This window comes from Annulohypoxylon truncatum, assembly GCF_022578515.1.
Source record: "Annulohypoxylon truncatum strain CBS 140777 unplaced genomic scaffold F4807scaffold_57, whole genome shotgun sequence".
NCBI lineage: Eukaryota > Fungi > Ascomycota > Sordariomycetes > Xylariales > Hypoxylaceae > Annulohypoxylon > Annulohypoxylon truncatum.
The window spans coordinates 85398-107953 of record NW_025953843.1 but is presented as its reverse complement, the minus strand read 5'-3'; the positions used below and the strand labels follow the sequence as shown (position 1 = coordinate 107953).

The 22556-nt window shown below is 48.6% G+C and overlaps 7 protein-coding genes across 7 annotated transcripts; 3 read left to right on the top strand and 4 right to left on the bottom strand.

The window, feature by feature from the left end:
- Positions 1 to 3077: 3077 nt before the first annotated feature.
- On the top strand, positions 3078 to 6429 carry F4807DRAFT_333559 (uncharacterized protein). Its single transcript, XM_047995302.1, has one exon. The coding sequence runs from the start codon at positions 3286 to 3288 to the stop codon at positions 6274 to 6276; it is 2991 nt and encodes a 996-aa protein (XP_047848957.1). The 5' UTR covers positions 3078 to 3285; the 3' UTR covers positions 6277 to 6429.
- Positions 6430 to 6820: 391 nt separating this feature from the next.
- F4807DRAFT_447191 (uncharacterized protein) lies at positions 6821 to 8646 on the bottom strand. The gene has a single exon (XM_047999863.1). It carries the CDS (start codon positions 8545 to 8547, stop codon positions 7294 to 7296), a length of 1254 nt encoding a protein of 417 aa, XP_047848956.1. The 5' UTR covers positions 8548 to 8646; the 3' UTR covers positions 6821 to 7293.
- A 78-nt stretch (positions 8647 to 8724) lies between these two features.
- On the bottom strand, positions 8725 to 9996 carry F4807DRAFT_333493 (uncharacterized protein). The gene is made up of 2 exons (XM_047995300.1): positions 9818 to 9996; positions 8725 to 9598 (listed from the first exon to the last, which is right to left on the bottom strand). The coding sequence occupies exons 1-2, from the start codon at positions 9887 to 9889 to the stop codon at positions 8903 to 8905; spliced, it is 768 nt and encodes a 255-aa protein (XP_047848955.1). The 5' UTR covers positions 9890 to 9996; the 3' UTR covers positions 8725 to 8902.
- On the top strand, positions 9761 to 10439 carry F4807DRAFT_447187 (uncharacterized protein). Its single transcript, XM_047999862.1, has 2 exons — positions 9761 to 10180; positions 10276 to 10439. The coding sequence occupies exons 1-2, from the start codon at positions 9978 to 9980 to the stop codon at positions 10388 to 10390; spliced, it is 318 nt and encodes a 105-aa protein (XP_047848954.1). The 5' UTR covers positions 9761 to 9977; the 3' UTR covers positions 10391 to 10439.
- On the bottom strand, positions 10440 to 11470 carry F4807DRAFT_447182 (uncharacterized protein). The gene is made up of 4 exons (XM_047999861.1): positions 11334 to 11470; positions 11209 to 11251; positions 11077 to 11107; positions 10440 to 10985 (listed from the first exon to the last, which is right to left on the bottom strand). The coding sequence occupies exons 1-4, from the start codon at positions 11355 to 11357 to the stop codon at positions 10901 to 10903; spliced, it is 183 nt and encodes a 60-aa protein (XP_047848953.1). The 5' UTR covers positions 11358 to 11470; the 3' UTR covers positions 10440 to 10900.
- A 141-nt stretch (positions 11471 to 11611) lies between these two features.
- F4807DRAFT_447178 (ribosomal protein L22) lies at positions 11612 to 13358 on the top strand. The gene is made up of 3 exons (XM_047999860.1): positions 11612 to 11772; positions 11839 to 12678; positions 12850 to 13358. The coding sequence occupies exons 1-3, from the start codon at positions 11733 to 11735 to the stop codon at positions 12987 to 12989; spliced, it is 1020 nt and encodes a 339-aa protein (XP_047848952.1). The 5' UTR covers positions 11612 to 11732; the 3' UTR covers positions 12990 to 13358.
- Positions 13359 to 13476: 118 nt separating this feature from the next.
- F4807DRAFT_333422 (uncharacterized protein) lies at positions 13477 to 15339 on the bottom strand. The gene is made up of 4 exons (XM_047995299.1): positions 14949 to 15339; positions 14558 to 14750; positions 14228 to 14502; positions 13477 to 14171 (listed from the first exon to the last, which is right to left on the bottom strand). The coding sequence occupies exons 1-4, from the start codon at positions 15024 to 15026 to the stop codon at positions 13689 to 13691; spliced, it is 1029 nt and encodes a 342-aa protein (XP_047848951.1). The 5' UTR covers positions 15027 to 15339; the 3' UTR covers positions 13477 to 13688.
- Positions 15340 to 22556: the final 7217 nt, after the last annotated feature.

Sequence of the window (22556 nt, the reverse complement as noted above, 5' to 3'; positions counted from 1 at the left end):
ATGAGGAATGGTTGTTGGAGAAGGTAGGTAGAGATTCTAGAGTGTCATTCGCGTCGACGCCTCTTTCTTTTTCATTTATCGAAGCATGGCTGTCCTTGCAAGCGGATAAATACGTGTGTCTGGCTACACCCCTAGAATGGCAGTCAAGAACGTCTTCGCTGCTTATGAAAGAGTAAAAGAGTAAAGGATTCACCTGGCGGCGAAGGCGTGGGGTTATCATAAGAGATCGTCAGGAGTTACACACCTACTTACGCCTACACACCTACATATCTTCACACCTTCACACCTCGATACCTTACAAGACTTACGCAAGGGGCTGTCAGCGTGAGACCTCATTCACCTCGGGACCTGATTACTTGCCTTAGCACCGATCAATGATAGGCGTTCCTGTCAGTCGAATCTGATATTCAAAACGTCTTGCCTACCACGGGATTAATGCCTCACATGATATTTGTCACCACATAGCCAAGTCAAGTAGGACATTCTGGACATCTTGGTCCCTTGGCTCGAGAGGACGTTGAGCCAATAGTGAGCAAAGCGAATACGCTGTATAGTCAAGGTGATGACTTATGCATATCGTAGTCCGGGCTCGCTTCTAATTTTGTATGCGGAAATTGTAGATCTCGGGGACTATATAGCGATTTCGATATACTGTTCGATATACTATTCGATATGCTACCTGCGGCAGACACGACAGATCAGAGCATCATAGTCTGATACAGGGTCCGAATCAAGTCAAGCTCGAGCAGCAGCTTGAACAACTCGAACCACTCGAACCACATGAACCACTCATAGCAAGCTGAACCGCTCGATGCAGCGATGCAGCTGTGGATATGATCATGGAAGTCATAGCGGAGAATTTCATTAGTTTCTTCGACGGGGGCTTTCTAACGGGGCCCTAACGGGGCTTCGGCAGGGACGTCGAACATTAATATCCTGCAAGCCTTTCAATTAAGAAGGTTAAGGGAAGGTCTAAGGAAGGTCTAGAACAGATTGGCGTAATCACGTTGGCATCCGAATCTACCGTAAAAGATTTAGCAGCGCAGATCCGCATTGACTTTCTTGACTTTCCTCAACCTCCTCATCAGAAATCGCAGATTACCGGACCGAGCGTGCATTTCGAGTACCGAATTTGCTCTCATCTCTTTCATCGCTTAAACACGTCGATACGATGATGATTCAATGACAACAACAAAGGGACCGCAGCATTGTTGCGCTGCGGAACATCGGCATTGGCCATCGGAAGCAAGATCCCTAAAAGACCGGGTGCATTATTCCTACGTATATGCTATCCTCGACAGAAAGGATGTGATTCGTAAAGTGTTTGGGTGTTTGGGGAGATTGACGAGGAGATATTGGAGAAAAGATGAGAGAAATGGATAGAGATTCTAGGGTCAGGATACCTAGGACTAGTGGGGTAGGAGAAGAAGAGCCCTGGTGCACTTGCGTAAGTTACGAGTGTAACCTATCCATGGATCCATGGATGGGTTAACTGCCTGTACTCCAGGGCTTCCAAGGTTTAAGCTAATGCCCTAGTGAACATTGAATGTCCCTAGCTGCATGGTGCTGCGAGTTGCTGCGACTTGTAGGAAGCGACTGCCGTAGCTGCATATCCTGCTACTATCCCACTATATCCCACCTGAGGATTTACGGTCTGGTAGTTTCGATCAGTCGCTTGATAGGCCAACTGCGACGTGATTAACCTCGACGAACCTTGTCTGACCTTGCCGAAGTCTAAGAGTCTAAGTTTAAGTCAAAGTCCAAAATCCGTCCGTTCCACTTGTTTGACCATATCTTTAGTGGGAACGTATCGAAGTCTCCACTAGAAAGATCGACAATGTTTTCCACCAAATAGAGCGAATAGAAAGATTGCCAGGCACCCCGGTCTTCCATGTGGTTTTGGCAATGTTCGAAAGACCAAGGAAAGAAGAAAAGGCAGCTACTTGTGCTACTTGTTTTACTTGTTTCTACATGCTGAGAATGGAACGAATGAGGAGAAAGAAAGAGCGTTGAAAGAAAAACAAAAACGAGGTTAAATGTTGCAATATTATTACTATGTCTTCTTTTGGCGGCTCTACTTTTCTCTCGTTTCTCTTAATACCTAGTCTTTTATACTACTGACGTCTTTTCTGTCTTTCCACCTCACCCCCCCTCTCTTCTCCCACGCCCCCTCCTTACCCCCAACCTTACCCTTACCCTCAGCCATGCCCCTGTCACTCTTTTCAGAGAATCTTCCCCCAATTCTCTATTCCTCGAACTTATTGAACGAAAGCGAAAGTCGCGAAAAACGCCCCAACGTTGCTCTACCATTCTTGTTGTTATGCATCAATACGTCGGCTCGTTGCTAGATGATCACGCATGCATAGAGAAGTTCTCATCGTCATATTGATCAAGGACAGCCCCAGCCTGACCACCTAAACCTTGACAACCCAGACAGCATTGAACCTTGACTGCTACTAGGTGCTAGGTACTAGGTACTAGGTACTAAGTACTAAGTACTACTAGCCCGCGTCCCTTCCTGCTATCATACATACTTGATCCATTGGATACTTCCATACTTCCTATTTTGATCTGTTCTCTATTTAGTATATCCCGCCTGCCTGTCAATTTTGTCTGTGACCTGTGACTAAACCCTTTCTAATTCTTTTCATCTATCTGATTTACCTATTTCGATATTAAACCCTACGTATCTGGCATTCTACCTCATCATGCTTTATCGTACTTAATATCGCCGATGGGAGGATCTCATCTTTGCCTGCCCTACACTCTTCGCTCCCGAGGTCCACGATATATGATCTTAGCTTTCTCGTCATCTCATCTATATTGGTCCACTTCGATCGTCTAAAACATTGTACTATCGTCGAACCCATTTTTTCTCTTGGTATTGGGTGGATTGATTTCCCTTGGCTCTACTACGACATTTGCCCGGAACGCGGATTGCCAAGCTTAGTTTACAGCCCTAGTGATACATATATCCAAGCATAGCTAGGCTGTCAGATCATTGATCGTTTATTATATCCTTATATTCTTTTTATATCACGCCCTTGACCGGCAACCTCGTACCGTCACCGTTTTAAGTCTAGGGTTGTCTGGTTGTTGTTTTCAACTATGTCATAGCAACGACTTCGTCTTTGACAAGAGAGTAAGCAAGTCATCGACTATCCGCCACTCTCTAGCTCATGTTTCTAACTCAGATATGTGATCTATTAGATTGTTTTGGATATTTTGGATATTGGACATTGGATATCATATACATATTAAGCGAACTTAATAATAGTGTCAGTCATGTTCTCCATAGACAAGAGTCTTCTTCCGGCCTTGACAACTCGTAAGGCCTTACTTGTTGTCGACCCCCAAAATGACTTTCTGGATGAGGATGGCGCCCATCCTATCAACTATCCCATGGATCTCCCAGATCGAATAGCAAGTTTGGCAACCGGTTTTCGACAAGGCGGTGGCGACATCATCTGGGTGTCTAGTCGATTTGAGAAGTCGCGATCTATCTTGGAGGAGCAGATCTTAACATCAGACCGTTCAACGAACCCTCGGTCCCCGGATCATTCTCGTGGACGTCGTCGACAAGTACCGCAACACACGCCCCAAGTTTCCGAATGCCCTGAAGCCTTCCTGACCCAAGAGACTCCGAATTTACCGAAATGTGTTCGGGCAGGTTCCTACGGGATAGACATGCATCCAACTGTAAAGGCAACTGTCGGGCCTAGGGATTATTCGGTTATCAAGACTTACTACTCGGCTTTCAGGTCGGAGCAACTCCTTCGGCTACTACGCATGAGACTCGTCACGGAACTGTTCATTTGCGGCGTCTCGACCAATACTGGGGTTATGGCCACCGCTGTCGACGCCGCAAGCCATGGATATACCATCACCATAATCGAAGATTGCTGCGGTTACCATAACATAATGCGACATCGCAACGCTATTAAGCAGATTTCGAACACGACGGGCTGTGACATTGTAGCTGCGGAAGACGTATTGGTATCCCTCAAGCCCAAATCGAAGCAGACAAGGAGGTCGGGTGATAGGCCGGCGACATCTCCAGCCAGCAGGTTCTCTACCGTACGTCGTACCGGGGGAGGGGACGCTTCTTCTGCGTCCTCGGCCTCAGAACTCTTATCGTCATTTGAGAACCTGTCGCTAAGTGCTGAGCGTACAGCCGATACCCCCAAGCCCGACGCATCTGCGGAAAGTGCAACATTGCCGATTCAACCCTTGGTGAACCTCGTGAAACCGAGAGCTGTTGCGCAAGGCTGCCGGCAGTCACGTGCCAATTCTTCATCATCGAGATCGGGTCGAACCGATTCAGCCAACCTAGCCGAGCCACATCGAACGATCCGATATGATGAGTCACAAAGCAGTGAGCATGATCACAATGATGATGTGCAGGCTCCGCAGGTCAGAGAGACATTGCCGCCAACAACAACAGCGCAGAGCAATAGCATTGTTCCTCACTTACACTCTTCAGAGATCTTACAACCAAACAAAGAATGTAAAGCAACTGTTTCTGACCAGGACCAACTAAAAGATGATGGAATCCACTCACCATCAGAGATAAGCCAATCCAGCTCTTCGTTAGGAGGCAACCTGAAATCAGTAGGGATTGTGAGTGAGACACCAAGCGAAAAAGACTCCCAACAGACCAAAACGCCACCGAAGGATTCGAAAATTGAAGTTAACAACAATAGCAAGATGGCATCTCAAGAAGCGATAACACCCAGGGAGAGTGATCCTTTGGCTGAGGGTGATACGAAGATCATTTATGACATTTTACCCCCACCATTATCCGAGAATATCTTCGAGAAGATAAAAGAGGAAGTAGATTGGCGGCGAATGAACCACCAAGGTGGCGAAGTACCGCGGCTGGTCGCTGTTCAGGGACAGGTGGATGAAGATGGTACCATGCCCATTTACCGCCACCCAACCGACGAATCACCCCCCTTATTCCCATTTACCTCTACCGTGCGTAGCATTAAGGAAGTCGTAGAGAAACAATTGGGTCACCCCCTGAATCATGTCCTAATACAACTTTACCGAAGTGGTAACGACTACATCTCGGAGCATAGCGACAAGACTCTGGATATCGCCAAGGATAGTTTCATCGCCAATGTCAGCCTAGGGGCGGAACGAACGATGGTTTTCCGATCGAAAAGAGAGCTTTCAGAACCCGGACGTCCACGTCTGCCACGGAAGACTGAGCGAGCATCCTTACCCCACAACTCATTATGCAAGATGGGACTAAGGACAAATATGCGATGGCTCCATAGTATTCGCCAGGACAAGAGGATGGAACGTGACAAGACGGAGGCGGAGCTTGCCTACGACGGCGCTCGTATTTCGTTGACGTTCCGACAGATAGGGACATTCTTGGATCGGGACGGCAGATTAATTTGGGGACAAGGGGCGACGGCAAAGTCCAAAGAGACGGCGAAGAACGTGATCAACGGCCAGACGTCCGAAGCCGTCAAGATGTTGAAAGCGTTTAGTAAGGAGAACCTATCGACACAATTCGACTGGGACGAGTATTACGGCAGTGGGTTTGACGTGCTACATATCTCAGCAGCACCCCGATTATTCCTGTCATCGGATGCAATCGTCAATATGCGGATCCAGTTGATGCTAGCCGAGTACGGGATCAGCTACTCAAGAGGAAGCATGTCAGCACTTTCCGACTGGCAAGACCAGGAGCCCACTAGCGACCCCGGAGCCATCCCCATTAAATTTGTCGACGTCGATTCTTCGAAGACGACCATAGAGGACGGCGTCGAGATCATGCTGTACCTTGACCGTGTCTATGGCCAAAAAACGAATGAGTCATCCGAGGCAGAGAACTCGGCGCAGAGAGATACCGAGAAGGAGTCCTCTCGATTCCAAGAAGCCCTAGCCCTTCTAGGAAAGCATAGGGAAAACCTTGACGCAGAGACGTTCCAGTCCGAGATGCAAAGCTGGGAGCAGTACGCAGCGGAAGGCAACGAGTTCATCGCGGGCCCCACCATGTCGCTAGCTGACTATGCCTTCTGGCCTATTGTCAACGACATCATGAGACTGCCGGGGCAATATGGGTTTGGGCCAGATATAACCGGATTCGATAACCTGAAGAAGTATCACGAACGTATCCGGACGCGGGATTCGGGCAGAAAAACCATAATAGCGTGTACCAGCTGCATTCGAAAGAAGCCTGCAGATGACTGTGAAGCTACCCCTTTGGTATCAACATCAGCTTCGGCTTCCGGCTCTCCTGCTAAGGAGAGTAATAAGTGAAGCATGTGGGGTCGAAGAAACAAGGATGAGTCATTTCGTGCATTATACCGGGCGGATGAGTGGCGAGCATTTGCATGGGGGTTGAGAGGCGCATTTCAGCATAGCATTGCATGGCATCGGATGAATGTTTTAGGGGACGATGTGGCTTGGCTTGGATCCGGATGTCTAACGAAGGAAAAGTCAAAAGTTACATAATTGAAGTTTTCCCAGACATAGAATATGGAGGTTACCTGGGGTTGGTCACACCGCCTTTAGGTACCTACTAGAGGAGTTTACAAAATAATTGAGAGCTGTTCGATCTAAAAGTTCATGAATACCCTAGGTGACTATGGTATGAATGTGTATGCATGCGAGTATAATTGTGATGTACGAGTAGCAGGAACCCTCGGATAGTATCGACTTGAGAATGCAATGCTTGACCACTATCTAAATAGACTCGTTGATAAAAATCCGTTCAAGATTCAATTAAGTCTCCTTTTCGAGTACTTGCTTATCAAGGCCGCATATCACGTAGTGTAGTATGAACAGACGGGCGCGTGTAGATGGAGTAAATCTTAGTTTTTCTTCTTCATTTTCACCCCAGAGGGCTTCTAAATATTCTCGCCCTCTTTGCTCTTATTAGTGAGTCTATACACTCGTAAATCTCTCTATATAAGCAATAAGCTATGTAGGCATTAGGTGTCCGAAGCCTCTTCCTATGAAGCCTCTTCCAGTAGTGTCGCTATCTCTTGTTGTTTGTCCGATCAGCGCGGACACTTCTTCGCGTGTAAACTGCGGTCTCTAAGGAACGAGTTTATACGCAGAACGGGATTTGAAGCTATTAGTCCTCCAAGGTACGTAGATAGGTACTTGGACAGCCGATATAGCTAAGTGGCTAGATGCTTAGAATATACTTGCTCCTGCCCTCACCATCCCCATACCTACCTACCTACCTACCTACCCTCTTTCTCTTCAGCTCTCTATACGCACGAAGAAAGAGCAAGACCGCAACAAAGCCCACAGCTAGACAAGCAGTCCTCAAAACCGAATCACACTTGTCCCAACGATGCCCCCTACGCCGCTACGCCTCGCACCAAGCGTACCCACATTCCCGCCGCTCTCCGCTGGTACCGCCGGGGTCTCCTGAAGTATAATCGTCGGTCTGCGTCCCACAACCTCGAACACGACAGACCCCTGGCCCGCAGCATCACTCGGCATCTCGACATCGCTCATACTCAGCGCGCGCAGTATATTCTTATCAATACGATCGAGATCCGGGTCCGCAAACACTCCCTTCAAGTAATCCGCGACCTGCCTAGCCGGCATAGCCGCGGCGCGCGTCAACCTCTCGATAGCCGACCTAATCCCGGCGTTATTATCGCGCTGCCACCGGCGGTACGAGGCGATCGTATGCATCAACTCGGGCGGCGTAACAGGGTGATTATGCCGCGCATCCAGAACCTCGACGAACCACCGGTCGCCCTCGCGCTTGAGCCGGCGCGCGACCGCCTTCCAGGGGCACCCGCACTTCTTGCTCTCGCGGCGGCGCTCGCCCGTGCTCTGCGACACGAACTCGGAGCCGCCGCGGTCGCAGGCGAAGTCGCGCCGGATCACGTCGCCGCCGGGGTCGTACCGCCCCGAGGGGAGCTTCTCCTTCACCGTCCGCTTCTGCGATACCCCGTACCCCGTGCTGAACACGTGCAGCTGCAGCGAGAAGACGGCGTCCTCGGCCGTGTTGTACGGACCTTTGCTTAGCGGGTGCGGCGTGTGGACTTGTGGCGGTTGGGGGGCCGGAGGGGCTAGGGGGGCGGAGGAGGAGGAGCGCTGGTCGAGGTAGTCTCGCGTCGCTTGCGATTTTGGGGGGCGGCCTACGCGGCGGCGTTTGCGTTGGGGTTCGTCGGGGGTGGGATTATTGCTGGGTGTTGTTTCTGCGGCGGGAGCGGGGGCGGGGGCGGGAGTCGATGGTGGTTGTTGTGTGGTAGTGGTATTTGGGTTGATACCCTGCTGCTGCTGCTGCTGTGCGACGCCATTGTTGGTGGGTGGTAGGACGGGTGTGTGTTGCTGAAAAGTAGGTGGAGGGACGGCTGTGGTGGGGGTGGGTTGGTGCGGTTGTTGATGGTGAGGGGCTTGTTGGAGAGGTTGCTGGTGAGGATGATGTTGGCAAAGTTGTGGTTGATGCTGATGTTGAGGATGTTGCGGATGTTGCGGATGCGGCGATTGCGGAATGACGGAAAAGGCGAGTTGATTGTATTGTTGAACAGGACCGAGGGATCCGTAGTGATTCGACGCCATATTGAAAGTTATTGTATGTCTATATCATCCATGTCCATCAATTGACCAGGTCCGATTAGTAGCTAGACTGTCTGTGTACGGGCGAAGGATTAATTTGACCGTTGGTGTAAAGATGTAGTCAAATTGGCTGAAGCTTTTTTTAGAATGCTGTTAGATAAATATGGGTCTAAGCAGCGCTATTACGCCCCCACCTGCTTACATTGCACAATATGCAATACCCTTACTTTTCTTATTCAGACGGTGCGATATCCATCTACCGATGTTTGATAAACGGTCTGTTTCATGAACCTACTTAGAACTATCTCACACACACCTACACACAACATTCCATCCCATCCAGCTATTCCCATTCAAATCACACATCCTTCCACACATACCCCCCAACTCTCGACGCCGCCACCCACCCAGCACCATCAACAACCTCCTGCCTCTTCTCCCTATCACCCATCGCCTCCTCCACGCTGATCCCAGCCGGGAACCCGGAAACCTCCTCCCGCTCAACCCTTAACCACCCCTTCCAGCCCGCGTTCACGTCCCCCTTCACACCCGCACCCCCGCCGATCACCACCGTGCCCCACCACTCCCGCGCCCGGCTCCCGTGGGCCCCGTACAGCATCCACTGGCCCGCCGCCGCGACGGCAACGCGCACTTGCTCCTGTCCGCGCGCGGGGCGGTATACGTGGACGTGGCGGAGATCCGGGATCCGGGCCGGATAGCTACTATTACTGCTACTACTACTACTACTACTACTACTACTGCTCGGGGGATGAGGAGGAAGACCGGGTTTAGAGCTAGACACGAGACGGGTCACGTCAAAGCGGGTTTCCGCGTCGACGACGACGACGGTGTAGTTGTGCGGCTCGGCGATAAGGGTTGATATTAGGTGGTAGAGTAACGGTAGGTAACGCCCGCTTACGGATAAGACGGGCGGTGGCGCGGATTGCGTCGCTTTGTGGTAGCGTGTTGCGATGTTGGTTAGAGCTGGAATTGGGATTTCTGGCCGGATGTTAGAGGGGCCGCCTGTTAGGTTGGCACGGAGAGAGTCGAGGAGCTTTGATGTATGTATGCGTTAGTTATGCGAATATGATCTTTTGGTACTGGGTGCAAGGAGTATAGGTATATATCAAGACTCATGTGTGACTTTAAAGGGGGATGACGGGAATGAGAGACGGCGATAAGATAAGAATAACATGAGATTCAATTGAACTCAACATTCATCGACTTTACATCTTTTATACTTTATACACAATTACAAGGGAACAGTACAGACCTCTTCCAAACTACCCTCTTCCACCTCACCGAGAAGCTTCGCGCCAACGTGTTTCGCTGCCGAGGCATTCATCTCATCGATCTCATCGACACTCCCCGCTCATCTCTTACCATCGAATTAGAGCCACTTCTCACAAGCATATGAGCACTCCCACACGGCGATGACACCGCCGTGCCGTTACTTCCCTGCTTCGCGGCTCGAGTCGGAGATCCAGGTCAACGACGGCAAAGTGCGCAAAGGCGGCCGGATCGATTTGTCTGCCTGCGAGCTCTTCTCGATAGTCCAGTATGAGTGCCAGATCGACCGGCCTAAAATCGCGGACAGTCCGGTGCGATGTTGGCCGGTGCAACGGTGGTTCCGGCGGTAGGCTATCTTCTTTTTCTTTATTGGTGCATTGATCTACTTGTTTGTTTGGATTTCTGAAGATTGAGCTTAGCTGATTCTCCGGGTGGCATTAGATGTCAGGATAAGAAAGGAAGTTTTATGGTTGAGACTACGTTATGGGAGCGGAATAGTAAAGCGAAGAGCGATGGTGGGGTTACTACAGAAATCATCCATACGCATAACCCGTAACCCGTAACTCAAATCAATTGATCGTTGTTTGTACCTTCCCGTTCGCCATTTGCCATTTTTATAATATGCCTAATATAAATGCTACTTCCAATGATCTTGTTCTTCTATATTCTAGTCATTCCTCGTAATCACCTCAAGATTTCCCTACCTTTCTAACCTCGGTTACAACTACGCCAGACACTATATGTACCACAAGCCTACTTCATTTCGGTTTGGCGAACGTATATCCTAAGTACCCAACTACTAATGCCGAATATACTCTCACACGAACTAGTCACGTCCGACGCATCAATTCATATAAGAATACTCTTGGAAGTTTGAATTCGGCGGGCGGATCTCGTTCGTATAATACAGTCGACCGTCCCAACTCTTGAAGCGCAACTATCGTCTGTAGTATTCCCCAGCCTCAAACTCGATAGAAAAAATGCCGATCTCGTCTAGTGTCTGATGTTCTCTCTCTTTGGTATGTGCATGCCTTTCTCTTCGCCTAGGTATTCCTTCGCCATTCCCTTAAGCAGCTCGCGCGGCCCGTTCCTCCTCGAGTTTCTTGTAGAAGTTGTCTCGCGCGTGGGTGCGCGGCATGTGGAATCCGTGCCTTGGGCGCAAGTTAGTCTATCTTGATCCTATCCCGATCCCGGCCGTTCCAACATTCTTCTCCTTAAGGGTAAAAATTATAGTCTTCGTACCAGTATAAGCTAGCAAAAGTCACTCCGAGTCCTACGGTTCAAGTTAGTCAAAGATCCCCGCTGACGTCGCCTAAATATCGAGGTCTTCGGATATCGTAGAAAAGTGTAGATCGAGCGGCGAGGCAGACGTACCAAGCCCGATGCTGAGATCAGTAACAAGGCCCCTTCGGAGCATCTGTAATCACACAAAATTAGACCCGATGACTCGGTAGGAGGGGCGGGAGTATAAGCAGCAATTGAGCGCAACGGAGACTTACGCCGGTGATAGGTTTGATTGCCATTTCGAATGTTGACTTCGGGAGGACGATCCAGAGAGTAGGTGGTAGGAGAGGAGATGTGGGTGAATATGAATTGGTACGAGTCAAAAGATGGAAGTGCCGAGAGTGGTTCGATGATGTTTCCCAATTCGCGCGAAGCTAATTCGTAGATGGGCAAAGCTCGGGCTGTAATAGGTCACGTGGTTCTGACTATTCAATTGTAAGAAGTACTATGTACACACGTACATTTTTCGTTCGGATTATCCTCGGCAATCCAAATTCCAACGTCAGATTCTTTTCTTCCTTACGAAGCTCAAGTCCCATTAGTCCGTAGCTGTATGGTGCAGATCGATATACAGCTTCATCCCGGGCTATCACATAGCCCAATCGAAGGCAATCATGAGCTTACACCTACCGGCAAGGCGGATAGCCGCCACCGGTACGTTGCTACACGTCAAACCATTCTCATTGCGCCTACCATGCTAATCACAAACGTCATACGTAGCATCACGAGCGGCGGCCGGCAGACCGTGTCCGCACTTACAATACCTGCTTCCCCAGGCCCAGCGGCGCACCTTCAAATGGGGACTCAGCCCGAAGCTCGTATCGGATGAGGTGAAAAAGGCCAGGCTCTCGGCCGCAGAGCGTGAGCAGCGTATGCTCAGGCGGAACGTGGACCGGACGCAAGGAGCCTCCATCTTCGACGAGGAGCTGCAAGCCCAGGAGAAGGCCGCCGACGCCGAGAAGAAGGAAGGGTCGGCGGCGGGGGGAGGAGGACCGCCCAAGAAGTGGCCGGGCGTGGCCCCCGAAGGGGTGAGCCTGGCGAAGGAGCACATGCAGCGGGCGCTGGACCCGGACCCGCGGTGGCGCGTGCGCTTCCTCAAGAAGAAGATCCGGCAGATGGTGCGCGACGCGGACAAGCCTTTGACGAAGGCGCAGCGCATCCAGCTCACGGAGAAGGAGCACGCGAGCCAGAGCCCCGTGCTGCCGACGAGCACGAAGAAGCTCATGTTCCTGTCGCGGCAGATCGCCGGCAAGACGGTCGACGAGGCCATCACGCAGATGCGCTTCAGCAAGAAGAAGATGGCGCGCGAGGTCAAGTGGGAGCTCGAGCTCGCCCGCGACGCCGCCATCGCCCAGCGCGGCATGGGCCTCGGCGCCGCCGACGGCAAGGTCTTCGACAAGCCGCGCCAGATCCAGACCAAGGACGGCAAGTGGATCGAGGTCAAGGATCCGACCACCCTGTACGTCGACCAGTCCTGGGTCGGCAAGCGCCCCTGGCTAGGTCAGAGGATCCACCACATGGCCCGCGGCCGCATGAGCATGATGTGGAAGCCGTCTGCTTGTAAGTTTGACCTATCGTCCACCTCCCCCCTCTCCTCAATCCCTTCCCCTATCCCTCTGTTTCCCTAAAGACCTACGCCCGGCAGCTTTGAAAACAGAGAAGGGAGAAGAACATACCGCAAGGTTATAGTGGAACCCAAGCTAACAATTCCTTTTTTCCCTCCCTTTATAGCCATATTTCTCATCCTAAAGGAAGAAAAGACGCGGATACGGCAGCACGACGACAGGGTAGAAAAGCAAGCCAAGAAGGCCCCTTGGGTACATCTGCCGAACCGGCCTGTGACGGCACAGAGGCAGTACTACAGCTGGTGATCTGTAAGCAGCCTAGGTACCTAGTTTAGGGGATACGAGAAAGGGCATGTTGCATATTGAACATGTTTGTAGGAGATATAGTATCGGCTCGGCTTGGCTCGACTCGATATGTGTACCATACAATTAACAAACAACTCCATCATGAGACGATATGACAAGTCTCAGTGTGATGGAAATCAAGAATATCAAGAAAACTTCATGGGACGAACTTCATGGCTTAGGTGCCAAGACCCTTGGTCTAACTTCTCATCTAATCCAGATAATTCCAACCAGTGAGCTATCGGAATGTAATAATCAAGACTTTAGATAAGAATCACGCAACAACAAATCATTAGAAGCAAGCCTTGCCATCTTAGGCCGGTCTGTAATATCATGGTTCATGGGGAATTGATTCGTTTGGGTGTTAGCTACATTATCTGGTTTCTGCCATTCGGCCACTATTACTAGCTCTTCCGTGTGGAAATCAGCAAATGATGAAAACTCCAGTTCCTCCTAGCATTCCCGATGATAATCAGATTAGAAGGTTTGCGCAAGCGTAAACCTAGAGTAGGCCTCCAAAAATAACACCATAGTAGGGTTAAGTTGGATTCCGACTTCGAATCCCTAGGAGAACGCGTCCGCACCTGCAACAAAATCCCCAAGTGGAAATATTCCGACGCGTAGGTAGTCAATTAACGAGACTAGACGCATGAGGGCCGGTTAGATCATTGTTCGGGGTTGAGTTCGAGGCGTTAGGTCCTCGTATCGGCGCGCGTTCAAGTCGAGCTCGGGATCGTACGAAGAGGCAACCGAAGGCGAGTACGGGGGCGTCGCGGGCGAAGGCGCGCGTTGAGCGGGTTGGTTCGACTTCTTGGATGACAGAGGCGATGGAGTAAATGTCTTGGACAAGGACGCGTCTCCCTGGCGCATGTTACCTGCATAGAGTCGTCCAGAGCCGGGGAGAGGCTGAGAGATTTGCATGGACTTTTTAGCAGCCTTCTTCTGCTTTCGGCGGCGCGTAATCAGGCAGTAGGCAATGATGCCGAGCAGGACGGCTGCGACACCAGAACCGGCACCAATTCCGGCTCGAGCGGCGACAGACAGATCGCTCGAGGTAGACGATGATCCGTTACCAGAATTGTCTGCCGCAGCAGTAGCGCCGCTTGCGGCACCTGAATCCGTAGTGCTTGACATGGTTGACGCCTGTATGCAAATTAGCATTCAATAAACACAACCGAGGCTGGGACAAATTTACTTACGGCAGAATCAGGCGAGGATTGATCAGCAGCTGAGGTCGCGCTGGTGGCACTTGAGTCCGTAGATGCGACACTAACGGCCGCTTCGGTAGTTTGTGCTGTAGGGGTTGAGATAGGAGTAGTTGAGACAGAAGTCGCAGTGGTTCCAGGAGTAGCAGTCTCAGCTGATGCCTCTGTACCCGTACTTGAAGGTGAAGAAGCAGCGGCTTGCTGGGTAGGAGGAGTGACCTGGGACTGTGCTGGGGTAGCGGTAGAAGTTGCCGCAGCAGCTGATGCAGCTATGATATTTTGGTTAGTCCAGCTTTTATGAGACGAGACTTTGCGTTTACTTACTCTTACACTGATCGGTACCGGCACTCTGAGCGAGAGGAAGCTGGGCTGCTACGTCCGCAGCAGGGCAGGCCTGGTTGACGCAGTCGCGAATGCCGTCCGTGAAATCAGTAGACTTGCCACAGACACAGAGGATGTCGTTCATGGCACATCCCATGCCGGCGGCATTGGAGAAGACACCGCTGACACAGCCAGCCTGTTAGAGGATATGACGTTAGCTATAATATTCATGTATATATAATATTATATAATGTGACATGACATCGTACGATATGTGAAGGGCAAGATATTAGGTACGCGGATAGATAGAGAGCGAAGGATGGGTTGATGATTATAACATGTCGTCTCAATATGACGGTGAGGTAGGATTTATCTCAAAGAATTAGGTACTTACTGCGCATGGCAAGATCTGGGCACTACCTTGACCCATGAGAAGGGGAACGAAGGCGATGGCGGCGAAGAACATCTTCATCGTGAAATACAGGTCGCAAAGGTAGACTTAGATAGAAGGTATTTGTTGTACGCGTCGATGCTATGTCGACGTCCGAGTAGACGATAAGGTAGAAAAAAGATCAAAGGAGAAAATGAAAATGAATCGAAGTTGAATATCACGGGGTATCTCAATGACCAAACTAGTTGGCCAGGAATGAATTAATTGACGGTCAACGTAAGAAGGAAGTTTGGCGTAGAACAGAAAGAAAATTTCAGTGTTCCACGAGGTAGCCCATGGCAATAAAAAATTCGGAAGATGGGTTAAGTTCGCGTCGTTCAGTATGGTGGTAGGTGAGGTGGTGAGAGGTGGTGAACGGTGGCAGGGTGGGTGACGAATTATGAAGTTCCGAATTCGACTTCACTAGGCCGTGTGTAAGGTGAATCAACTTTCGCGGGAGCCCGTCTTAATCCCCTATGCTAGGTATTTCAAGGTATGTAACCTAGGTAAGTAGTCTAGAATTGCTTCGGTGCTATTCGCGTCGTATCCTTATGCCGTGAGGTTAAGCCACGATATTGACGGTATCGCGGGTTCGCCTGCCAACGCGCAGCCGGTTGAAAGGTTACCAGAACAGTCGAAAGTGAACGGATGAACCGATCACCAAATCCCTACGGGAAGAGAAATGAATGGATGAACTTTTCACAAATGAATGGAAGAGTGATGTAGAAAGAGTGTGAGGAATGAAAGTGATGAAAAGTGGACAAATCGACAAATCGACAAGACCGAGAGAGGGAAACAAGTGACCACCAGTCCACGAGTACAGTGAGAGTAAGGAACGAAAGTGAAGACGTAACTACTAAAAAAGAAGGAGCCTTGCCGGCATGAGATGGAAGATGGAAGTGAACGATGTATTGGGAAGGTTGCTGAATACAACGGTGGATTGTGGTTGGTCAATGCCCTAACCTACCCCTGTCCTACCTAGTATTGCTCTGACGCTCTATCGCCCTGTCCTAGCAGTCAGGGATCGCGGGCTGCGCCTTCTAACCTCAAACACAGTACATATATACATGTTTGTGTACTTGTTTGTACGAGTACCGTCCGAAGAAAGTGACTTGAAATTACTATTCGAACTATCCTAGATTTCATGTACTGAAGAAACAGTTGAAAATGAGATTAAGTACACACAGCTGCCCACGCAGCCACGCAGCTGTGCACTATACTCGACCGTTGTACAAGTGCAGCCCGAGTTTAAGCAGGTGCCTGCCTACATACATTCTACGTGCCGTTTTGGGACAAGACTCCACGATAATTGGCTAGGAGCATCGCATGTATGTACGTAAGTGCTTCATGCTAGCTGCTAGAAATACATATCTATCTTGATTTATTAGATCAAGCGAAAATGCACTGCTTATATTTATATACATGTGGCCATAAAGATTTGACTAGATCTGTGGTAATCAATATTGAAGTATTTTTGAGTCGACTTATTGACAGTAGTTTGTGGTTGTGGTAGATCACGTCAGACAGATGTTCTAACAGACCCGAGATTCCTGAATGATCGTCATAATATGCGATCTTACTACCTATGTAGTGGTTGCATATGCGCAGATGTGTTGCTTGAAGTTGATACCCGTGACCAAGTGACCACATCTGCGAATTGGTGTCTGGTTACAAAATAAAACAAAATGAAAGGGTTTATTCGATCTCTTCGTCGTTCAACTCGCCTAAAGTCATGTGAACTCGATTAATCAGTTGTCAGAATTGAAAATGGAAAGCGAACGTTACAGGTCTCGTTAAAGTTGAGACTAGCGGGACTAAAACCCCGGACCATGTCGTCAATGCCCTCGTCATTTGGGACAGGGAATACGTGGAGTAGCTGGTACGTGCTGAACCCCTCAATTTTCCACACAAACCTTCGAAATCATTCAATTGCCATTTTTGACGAAGAGTACTCGATACTTGCTCCGGTACGTACCGACCATGCTTCGCAGAGATTGGACGGATTGATTTAAAAGGTGGGGCAGTTCGTGATCTTCACAGGGACAAGAAACGTTGCTATCGCTGAATTTTGGTTAGATTAACCAAGATAGACACCGCAAAGTCACCTAGGAGTCACCAGGAGTCACCTAAAAGTCACCTAACTTACTGGTATCGGATCCGAATGTTCGACAACCTACCAATTGTCGCAAGTCGTTCAAACACCATTTTACTTTGTGGGGACAATCTGCTGTTCATCAATTATGCCGAACCCATGTGTCTTGATGCTTGTCAATCATCTGGCCTCTCTCTGTCCAGGGCTTGCGTTTCCTACTGAACGAGATGCGAGTCGGCATAAATTATCATTGATCCAAGATCCACAACCATACGTTCGAATCAATGTGCCGAGCGGGGGTTATCGACCCTGATATAGGCCATCGTCGGCGCTTCCCCCCGTGTGTCGTCACTAGCCCACCGGCGCGAAGGATTCCTTTTCGATGTCTAGCCCTCGGGGCTTCGTCAGCAGACGCCGTCATCCATTGGATGGCGTGGCTCATTTTTTTAATGCGAAGTCGATCCTTCTAGATCCCCTCTAACCATCTAGCCTTCTAGCTTTCTAGCCCCCTCGAAAGCGTTAAGTGATCCACATAGCTGCCACTTTACTAATAAGAGTGTCTTACCATACAGCTGCCATAGCAAAATGGAAACGAAACCCTTTGCTCTTTTACCGCCCCCAAATCTATTAACCCGTCGTTTACCTGGGTACGTTACAAGGCGACATGTTTGATTGGCAGCTCCACGGGGAACCCTGGAAAATAATGTCTTACCTGGCCGTACTACCGATGAACCTCGTCGGATTGGCCAGATTATTTTATTGTAAGCTGTGATAGAGCTGTGACAGAATAAAGATGAACACCAGTCTCAAAATTAAATAAGATGGAGGGCCTATTAGATACGTCGTGCCCGTCGTCAGTGAATCCATCGAATATTATCTCTTGTTTCCATCGGGAAATTACACAATGCGCGTGGAAAGGATACTTACATTATGCCCCAATCCAGCTAAGTTCAGAATAGTGTGCCCCTGCTTTTACCAGAAAATATCTAATCAGCTTTCTATTTCAAGCATGCTCCCCACTCGACTGTTTCGAATTTACGACCAAATGGGCAAGCAGAAATCGTCGCTTCCAGGAATTTGCCGAAGGGCCAAGAACGTCTGTGCAATCGTTCCTTGATAATCCGTGAGTTCGGTAACTGGTAATCCGTCTGCTTCATCTGCAACTAGGTTATCAACACATCCTAATCTGCAAGCGAGCGGATTCCTGGATTGCTTACCTACACGCCGGTCTAAGCATTCTCTAGATTCTCTAGAGGCAATACGTCGTGGCGACCCGTCTAGACTACGTTACCTTGTTTCCTACACCACGGTTACTGTAGGCGACAACAAACAAGAACAGCAATTGCGAGGCTAAAAACGAATGGATAATCTATGAAGTTGCGGCTTGTTGGACTCGTACCTACCTATCTACGCGAGTTTGTCGAGTACAAAAATTTTAAGCTGACACGGTTTTAGTGTCACGGAGCGATATTTCGCGAGCTGGGTAATGAAAGGTCTAGCAAATCTTTCAGATCCATCGACCTATTTCTTACACGTTGGTAGTGGCTTCAAAATCCGTGCCTCGCATCCAGAACAAACCTAGGACATCAAAACTCGACGAAGGTTTCCGACGGACCCATCAAGCAAACATTTACTCGATATCTTGTATCTCTACTTACCCAGGTACCTGTATCCATTGCATCTAGGCTGCATTGTCGGATTACAGCGAAGGCAAACCATCGGAGGATTCAGCCTTAGCAATGAGCGCCGCAGGGACTGTCCCTGATCCGTTTATGGACATTTGCTATTCGCTACTTGGGTAAGTGGCATCTATTCTGGAATTCTCTAGCTCTCCTAGTCTCACTCACCGATTTCCCACGTGGGTCCGTCATACGCTATCTGCAGTCTGTAGATCTGAGCCTCTATCAGAAGGTGTTATATATCCTTCACCTGTGACCTCCGAGGTTGTGAGGTTGAGATGTGCCAGTCTGCTGTTAGCACATGTATACTTCTAGTAAACCATAATGAAATGGCAGGTCGGTATAATCAAACATCCATGATGTGTTATCTACCTAGTACAATGCTGGGATCTTTGGTCTCGGGCATATCAACAGGCCTGGGGGAATCACCGAGATTTTGAGTTATAACGGAAATGCCGTGTCGGTGATACTTTATTAACCACCCATCTCCTATTTTTCGCCATACTTCTAGTTGTCCAATCTAATGAAATGTACGTAGGTAAAGTAGTCAGTAGCCGCAAGCGGAGTTCACCGTTAGCGTAGTCAGTCCAGTACGACGTACTCTCACGGCGAAGCTGCTTTACTTATCTACCTACCTACAGGTAGTACTAGTCTGTTGAGGCTCAGGGGTTTGGCGATTTGCCTCTCTCATTCGCCCTCATACATAGGTAGGTACATCTTCAGTCGTCGATTAGCAAGGTTTGGAATCAGGCTCGGTTTGCTTTACTTGGCAACGTTTTCTAAATCCAAACGATATTTCTTAAGCTATGTGTAACTTGACACCGATGTCTTTGGCATGTTTCGTAGCTGAAATTAAGTACTGTTAGATTCAATATAACCCGACACATAAGAAACATAAGGCCAACCCGTGTAGGGCAAGTATATTGTTTAGAACTGCATCTTCATGGTTTAAAGGACGTATCTAATCGCGTTCTCTAACAACTCGACATGGAATGAGCGTCCATAAACAATATCATCTACATACCTCAGGTCGATCTTTTATCCCATACAAGAACGATAGCTTAAACCATAGGCTTTGACCTCTCATCAATTAGTGTCATATATGTAATCTTTGCGGCCATGTTACCCTTTGAGCCTACCTATCAGATACCTTCGATGGTTTCAGTCGTCACGTTCGAATTGAAAGTGCTTCAATATATCTCCTATTGTTGTCTATGATACAAATCCAGATCCTCGTGACCGTAGTGGATAATTAGAACCTGAATGATTGTGGAGTGCTGCGTATGCTGTTAATCTAAACACCTGGGATAAAGGGGAGAGGGCTCTAGTCATGTGGAGCTCTTAGTATTCTACAGCAACGAAGTACACTAGCTTCTGTACGCTTGGTACCATGCATTATTGGACGATCTTGTTATCAAATATGAGATGTCATACTATCTTATAAGAGGTTTGATAGTTGTCCTGAATCTTAGCGAATTTTAAGTAAGAATGGAGGGGTCCCTTATTTTATTTATGTCATGGAGGCAATGATAGGTGAGGGTTTATGGGGATGGCCAGGGGTTGGCTGGTACTGTCACGAGGCGGAACTAAAAGACTAAGGAATAACAACGTTGTTGCGCGAAGAAGCTCTAACTACTCCCTTCTTAGGGGATGCGGTATACATACATAGACCTTCCTTTGTCTACAGCCAAAGGGCTAACTGCCAACGGGGCCGCCTCGTACAAGCCGACTCCAGATCCTTTTGGGCTATTAGCTAGTTGTGGCGATACCTCTGGCTATCAGCTCTCACAAAGGAGGCTCCTGACAGTAATGATAGGGGAGGGCTTAGAGAGGCGGCCGGGGTTGGCTGGTACGTAGCAAGTACGGCCAGAAGATTATTAACATCAGTCTTCTGCTTGTCAGCCTGGTGCCATTAGCCCATTTATAAACTTGGAGAACTAACATAGTATTCAGCTAAGCAACACAGCGCTCTCTCTTGAATATGACGTTATGTGTTGGCGTGGAACTTTCTATTAAACAATATATATAAAACACATATCTAACAGTCAGTTATATACCTATATTTACCAGGTGATCATGCAAGTTTATCATCCAGCTTAAGAATTTGAAACATGTGCCGCTCGCTTCTTGGAACAGTCATATCTCGTTGCCTCATCCTCTCGTTCCCTGAAGGCTTACGTGATGTCTCGAGCTTTGCGACATTGGGTACCTAGTGTGCCTCTAAGTATTGCCCGGTATCTCACATTTTCCAACTTTATTTCCGAATTTCCCTAGGTATGGAAACATTGAACCGGGTTACTGAGATTATATCATCATGAAACATAGGTACCTATAGATTAACCATGTTTAAGTTCTTCCCGTAGATACGCATATATAATGGTCTGAATGAATAGTTAACCGGCTTCTAAGGACTGGAGAAATCAAGAATCGATGCAATTAATAATCATGTTTTAACTCTACCTATAGAACTTGATCTAGTTGGGAGTTCGAGCCAGTCGGATCTATTCCATGCTTCGTCCCGCTATAGAACAAAGGACGGGAGTCATTGGTTATTCTCCCTTTCCTCGCGCTAATGTGTTCTAGACTTATCAAGACATCCACATGTTTAACCAAGATACTATGCGTGGATGACATGATCATCTTACCTACTCTGTCTGTCTCTACCATAATCCTGATCTTATATGCCTCCACTACCAATTGACGTCTACTTACGTGGCATGAATGCCGGTGAATGTACGCTAACTCGGAGGGTTACTTGGCTTATTAATGGGTTCCGGTATTGTCATCCTACTCCTTGTGTAGTATGTAGTATTTCTTATTCCTTGGATAGGCTACGAAAATTTACCTAAAAGCCTCATCGACACACATCGTATTGTCGATATTGGTACCTATCTAGGTCTTATAATGGACGCTACGCCAATAGTCGTCTCTATGTAGTAGCAGTTTCTGGTGGGGTACTTGTCAAACGTGTGGTTACTGCAACGACATCCTGTGCCTGTCGGGAACGCTGCTTCTTGCGTCACTGTGTAGTAGCAATGCATGTCGGAGGAGCTCGGGGTGAAAAGGCCCGGGTCGAATGGCTCTCCGATGCAAGCCGCATGCCTGATGAGCTGAAGGAATTGAGATGCATATAACAACGACCCCTATTTTCTCGGTAGTGTTGTTAGAGGGCGTACATCGGCCTGATATGCTGGATAATTTAGCCTACTTATGGTTATTATCTTGCGATTGTTATATGAAAAGCATATTGATCAACTATCCTGTCTTACTTCTTCATCAGCACCTCACCAAGTCAATAGAGCTCGAGTAGCGGAAAATATGCCGATGAGTCTTTGTTAACGACTGCTAATCTTAAGTCAGGAACTGCGAGGATTGGGGACTTGGCACGATTTGTGCCTGAAGAATTCGTTGAGACCATGATTATCTAAAGAACGCCCCGAAGGAATTTCTAGAGTGTTGTAATTGTGACTTCGTGCATGTCGGGAATCCTGATTCTTGCGATCCTAGGACTTGACGTTACCAATAAATGCTGCCGGAAGGTTCCTGGTCGACTGTATGGGTTTAACACATAAACTGCTCATTTTCGCTGGAGGGATGCTAGACATGTGCCTCGCCGGAGTGGCTGGCCGGCCTGGGATAACTTGATATTCATATGAATCGATCAGCCCACTTTGAAGTAATGGCATAGATTGCGTATGCATCGCCAGTCAATTGAGTGAGGGTATCTAAAACATTTGAGGGCATTTCATAATACATAAACACAACTTTTGATACGCTGTCGATCTGCCCAGGTTAAGAGTT

Bases quoted from the DNA above. Each gene is read 5' to 3' on its own strand.
- F4807DRAFT_333422 (XM_047995299.1), bottom strand. From the start codon at position 15,026: ATGAAGATGTTCTTCGCCGCCATCGCCTTCGTTCCCCTTCTCATGGGT. The intron at 14,503-14,557 runs GTAAGTAAACGC...AAAATATCATAG, and splicing joins CGGTACCGATCAGTGTAAGA to CTGCATCAGCTGCTGCGGCA. The intron at 14,172-14,227 runs GTAAGTAAATTT...ATTTGCATACAG, and splicing joins AATCCTCGCCTGATTCTGCC to GCGTCAACCATGTCAAGCAC.
- F4807DRAFT_447187 (XM_047999862.1), top strand. From the start codon at position 9,978: ATGACACCGCCGTGCCGTTACTTCCCTGCTTCGCGGCTCGAGTCGGAG. The intron at 10,181-10,275 runs GTAGGCTATCTT...GGGTGGCATTAG, and splicing joins GTGCAACGGTGGTTCCGGCG to ATGTCAGGATAAGAAAGGAA.
- F4807DRAFT_447178 (XM_047999860.1), top strand. From the start codon at position 11,733: ATGAGCTTACACCTACCGGCAAGGCGGATAGCCGCCACCG. The intron at 11,773-11,838 runs GTACGTTGCTAC...CGTCATACGTAG, and splicing joins AAGGCGGATAGCCGCCACCG to CATCACGAGCGGCGGCCGGC. The intron at 12,679-12,849 runs GTAAGTTTGACC...CTCCCTTTATAG, and splicing joins GATGTGGAAGCCGTCTGCTT to CCATATTTCTCATCCTAAAG.
- F4807DRAFT_333559 (XM_047995302.1), top strand. From the start codon at position 3,286: ATGTTCTCCATAGACAAGAGTCTTCTTCCGGCCTTGACAACTCGTAAG.
- F4807DRAFT_333493 (XM_047995300.1), bottom strand. From the start codon at position 9,889: ATGAATGCCTCGGCAGCGAAACACGTTGGCGCGAAGCTTCTCGGTGAG. The intron at 9,599-9,817 runs GTCTGTACTGTT...CATACATCAAAG, and splicing joins AAGAGGGTAGTTTGGAAGAG to CTCCTCGACTCTCTCCGTGC.
- F4807DRAFT_447191 (XM_047999863.1), bottom strand. From the start codon at position 8,547: ATGGCGTCGAATCACTACGGATCCCTCGGTCCTGTTCAACAATACAAT.
- F4807DRAFT_447182 (XM_047999861.1), bottom strand. From the start codon at position 11,357: ATGGCAATCAAACCTATCACCGGC. The intron at 11,252-11,333 runs GTAAGTCTCCGT...GTGTGATTACAG, and splicing joins CAATCAAACCTATCACCGGC to ATGCTCCGAAGGGGCCTTGT. The intron at 11,108-11,208 runs GTACGTCTGCCT...CTTGAACCGTAG, and splicing joins TGATCTCAGCATCGGGCTTG to GACTCGGAGTGACTTTTGCT.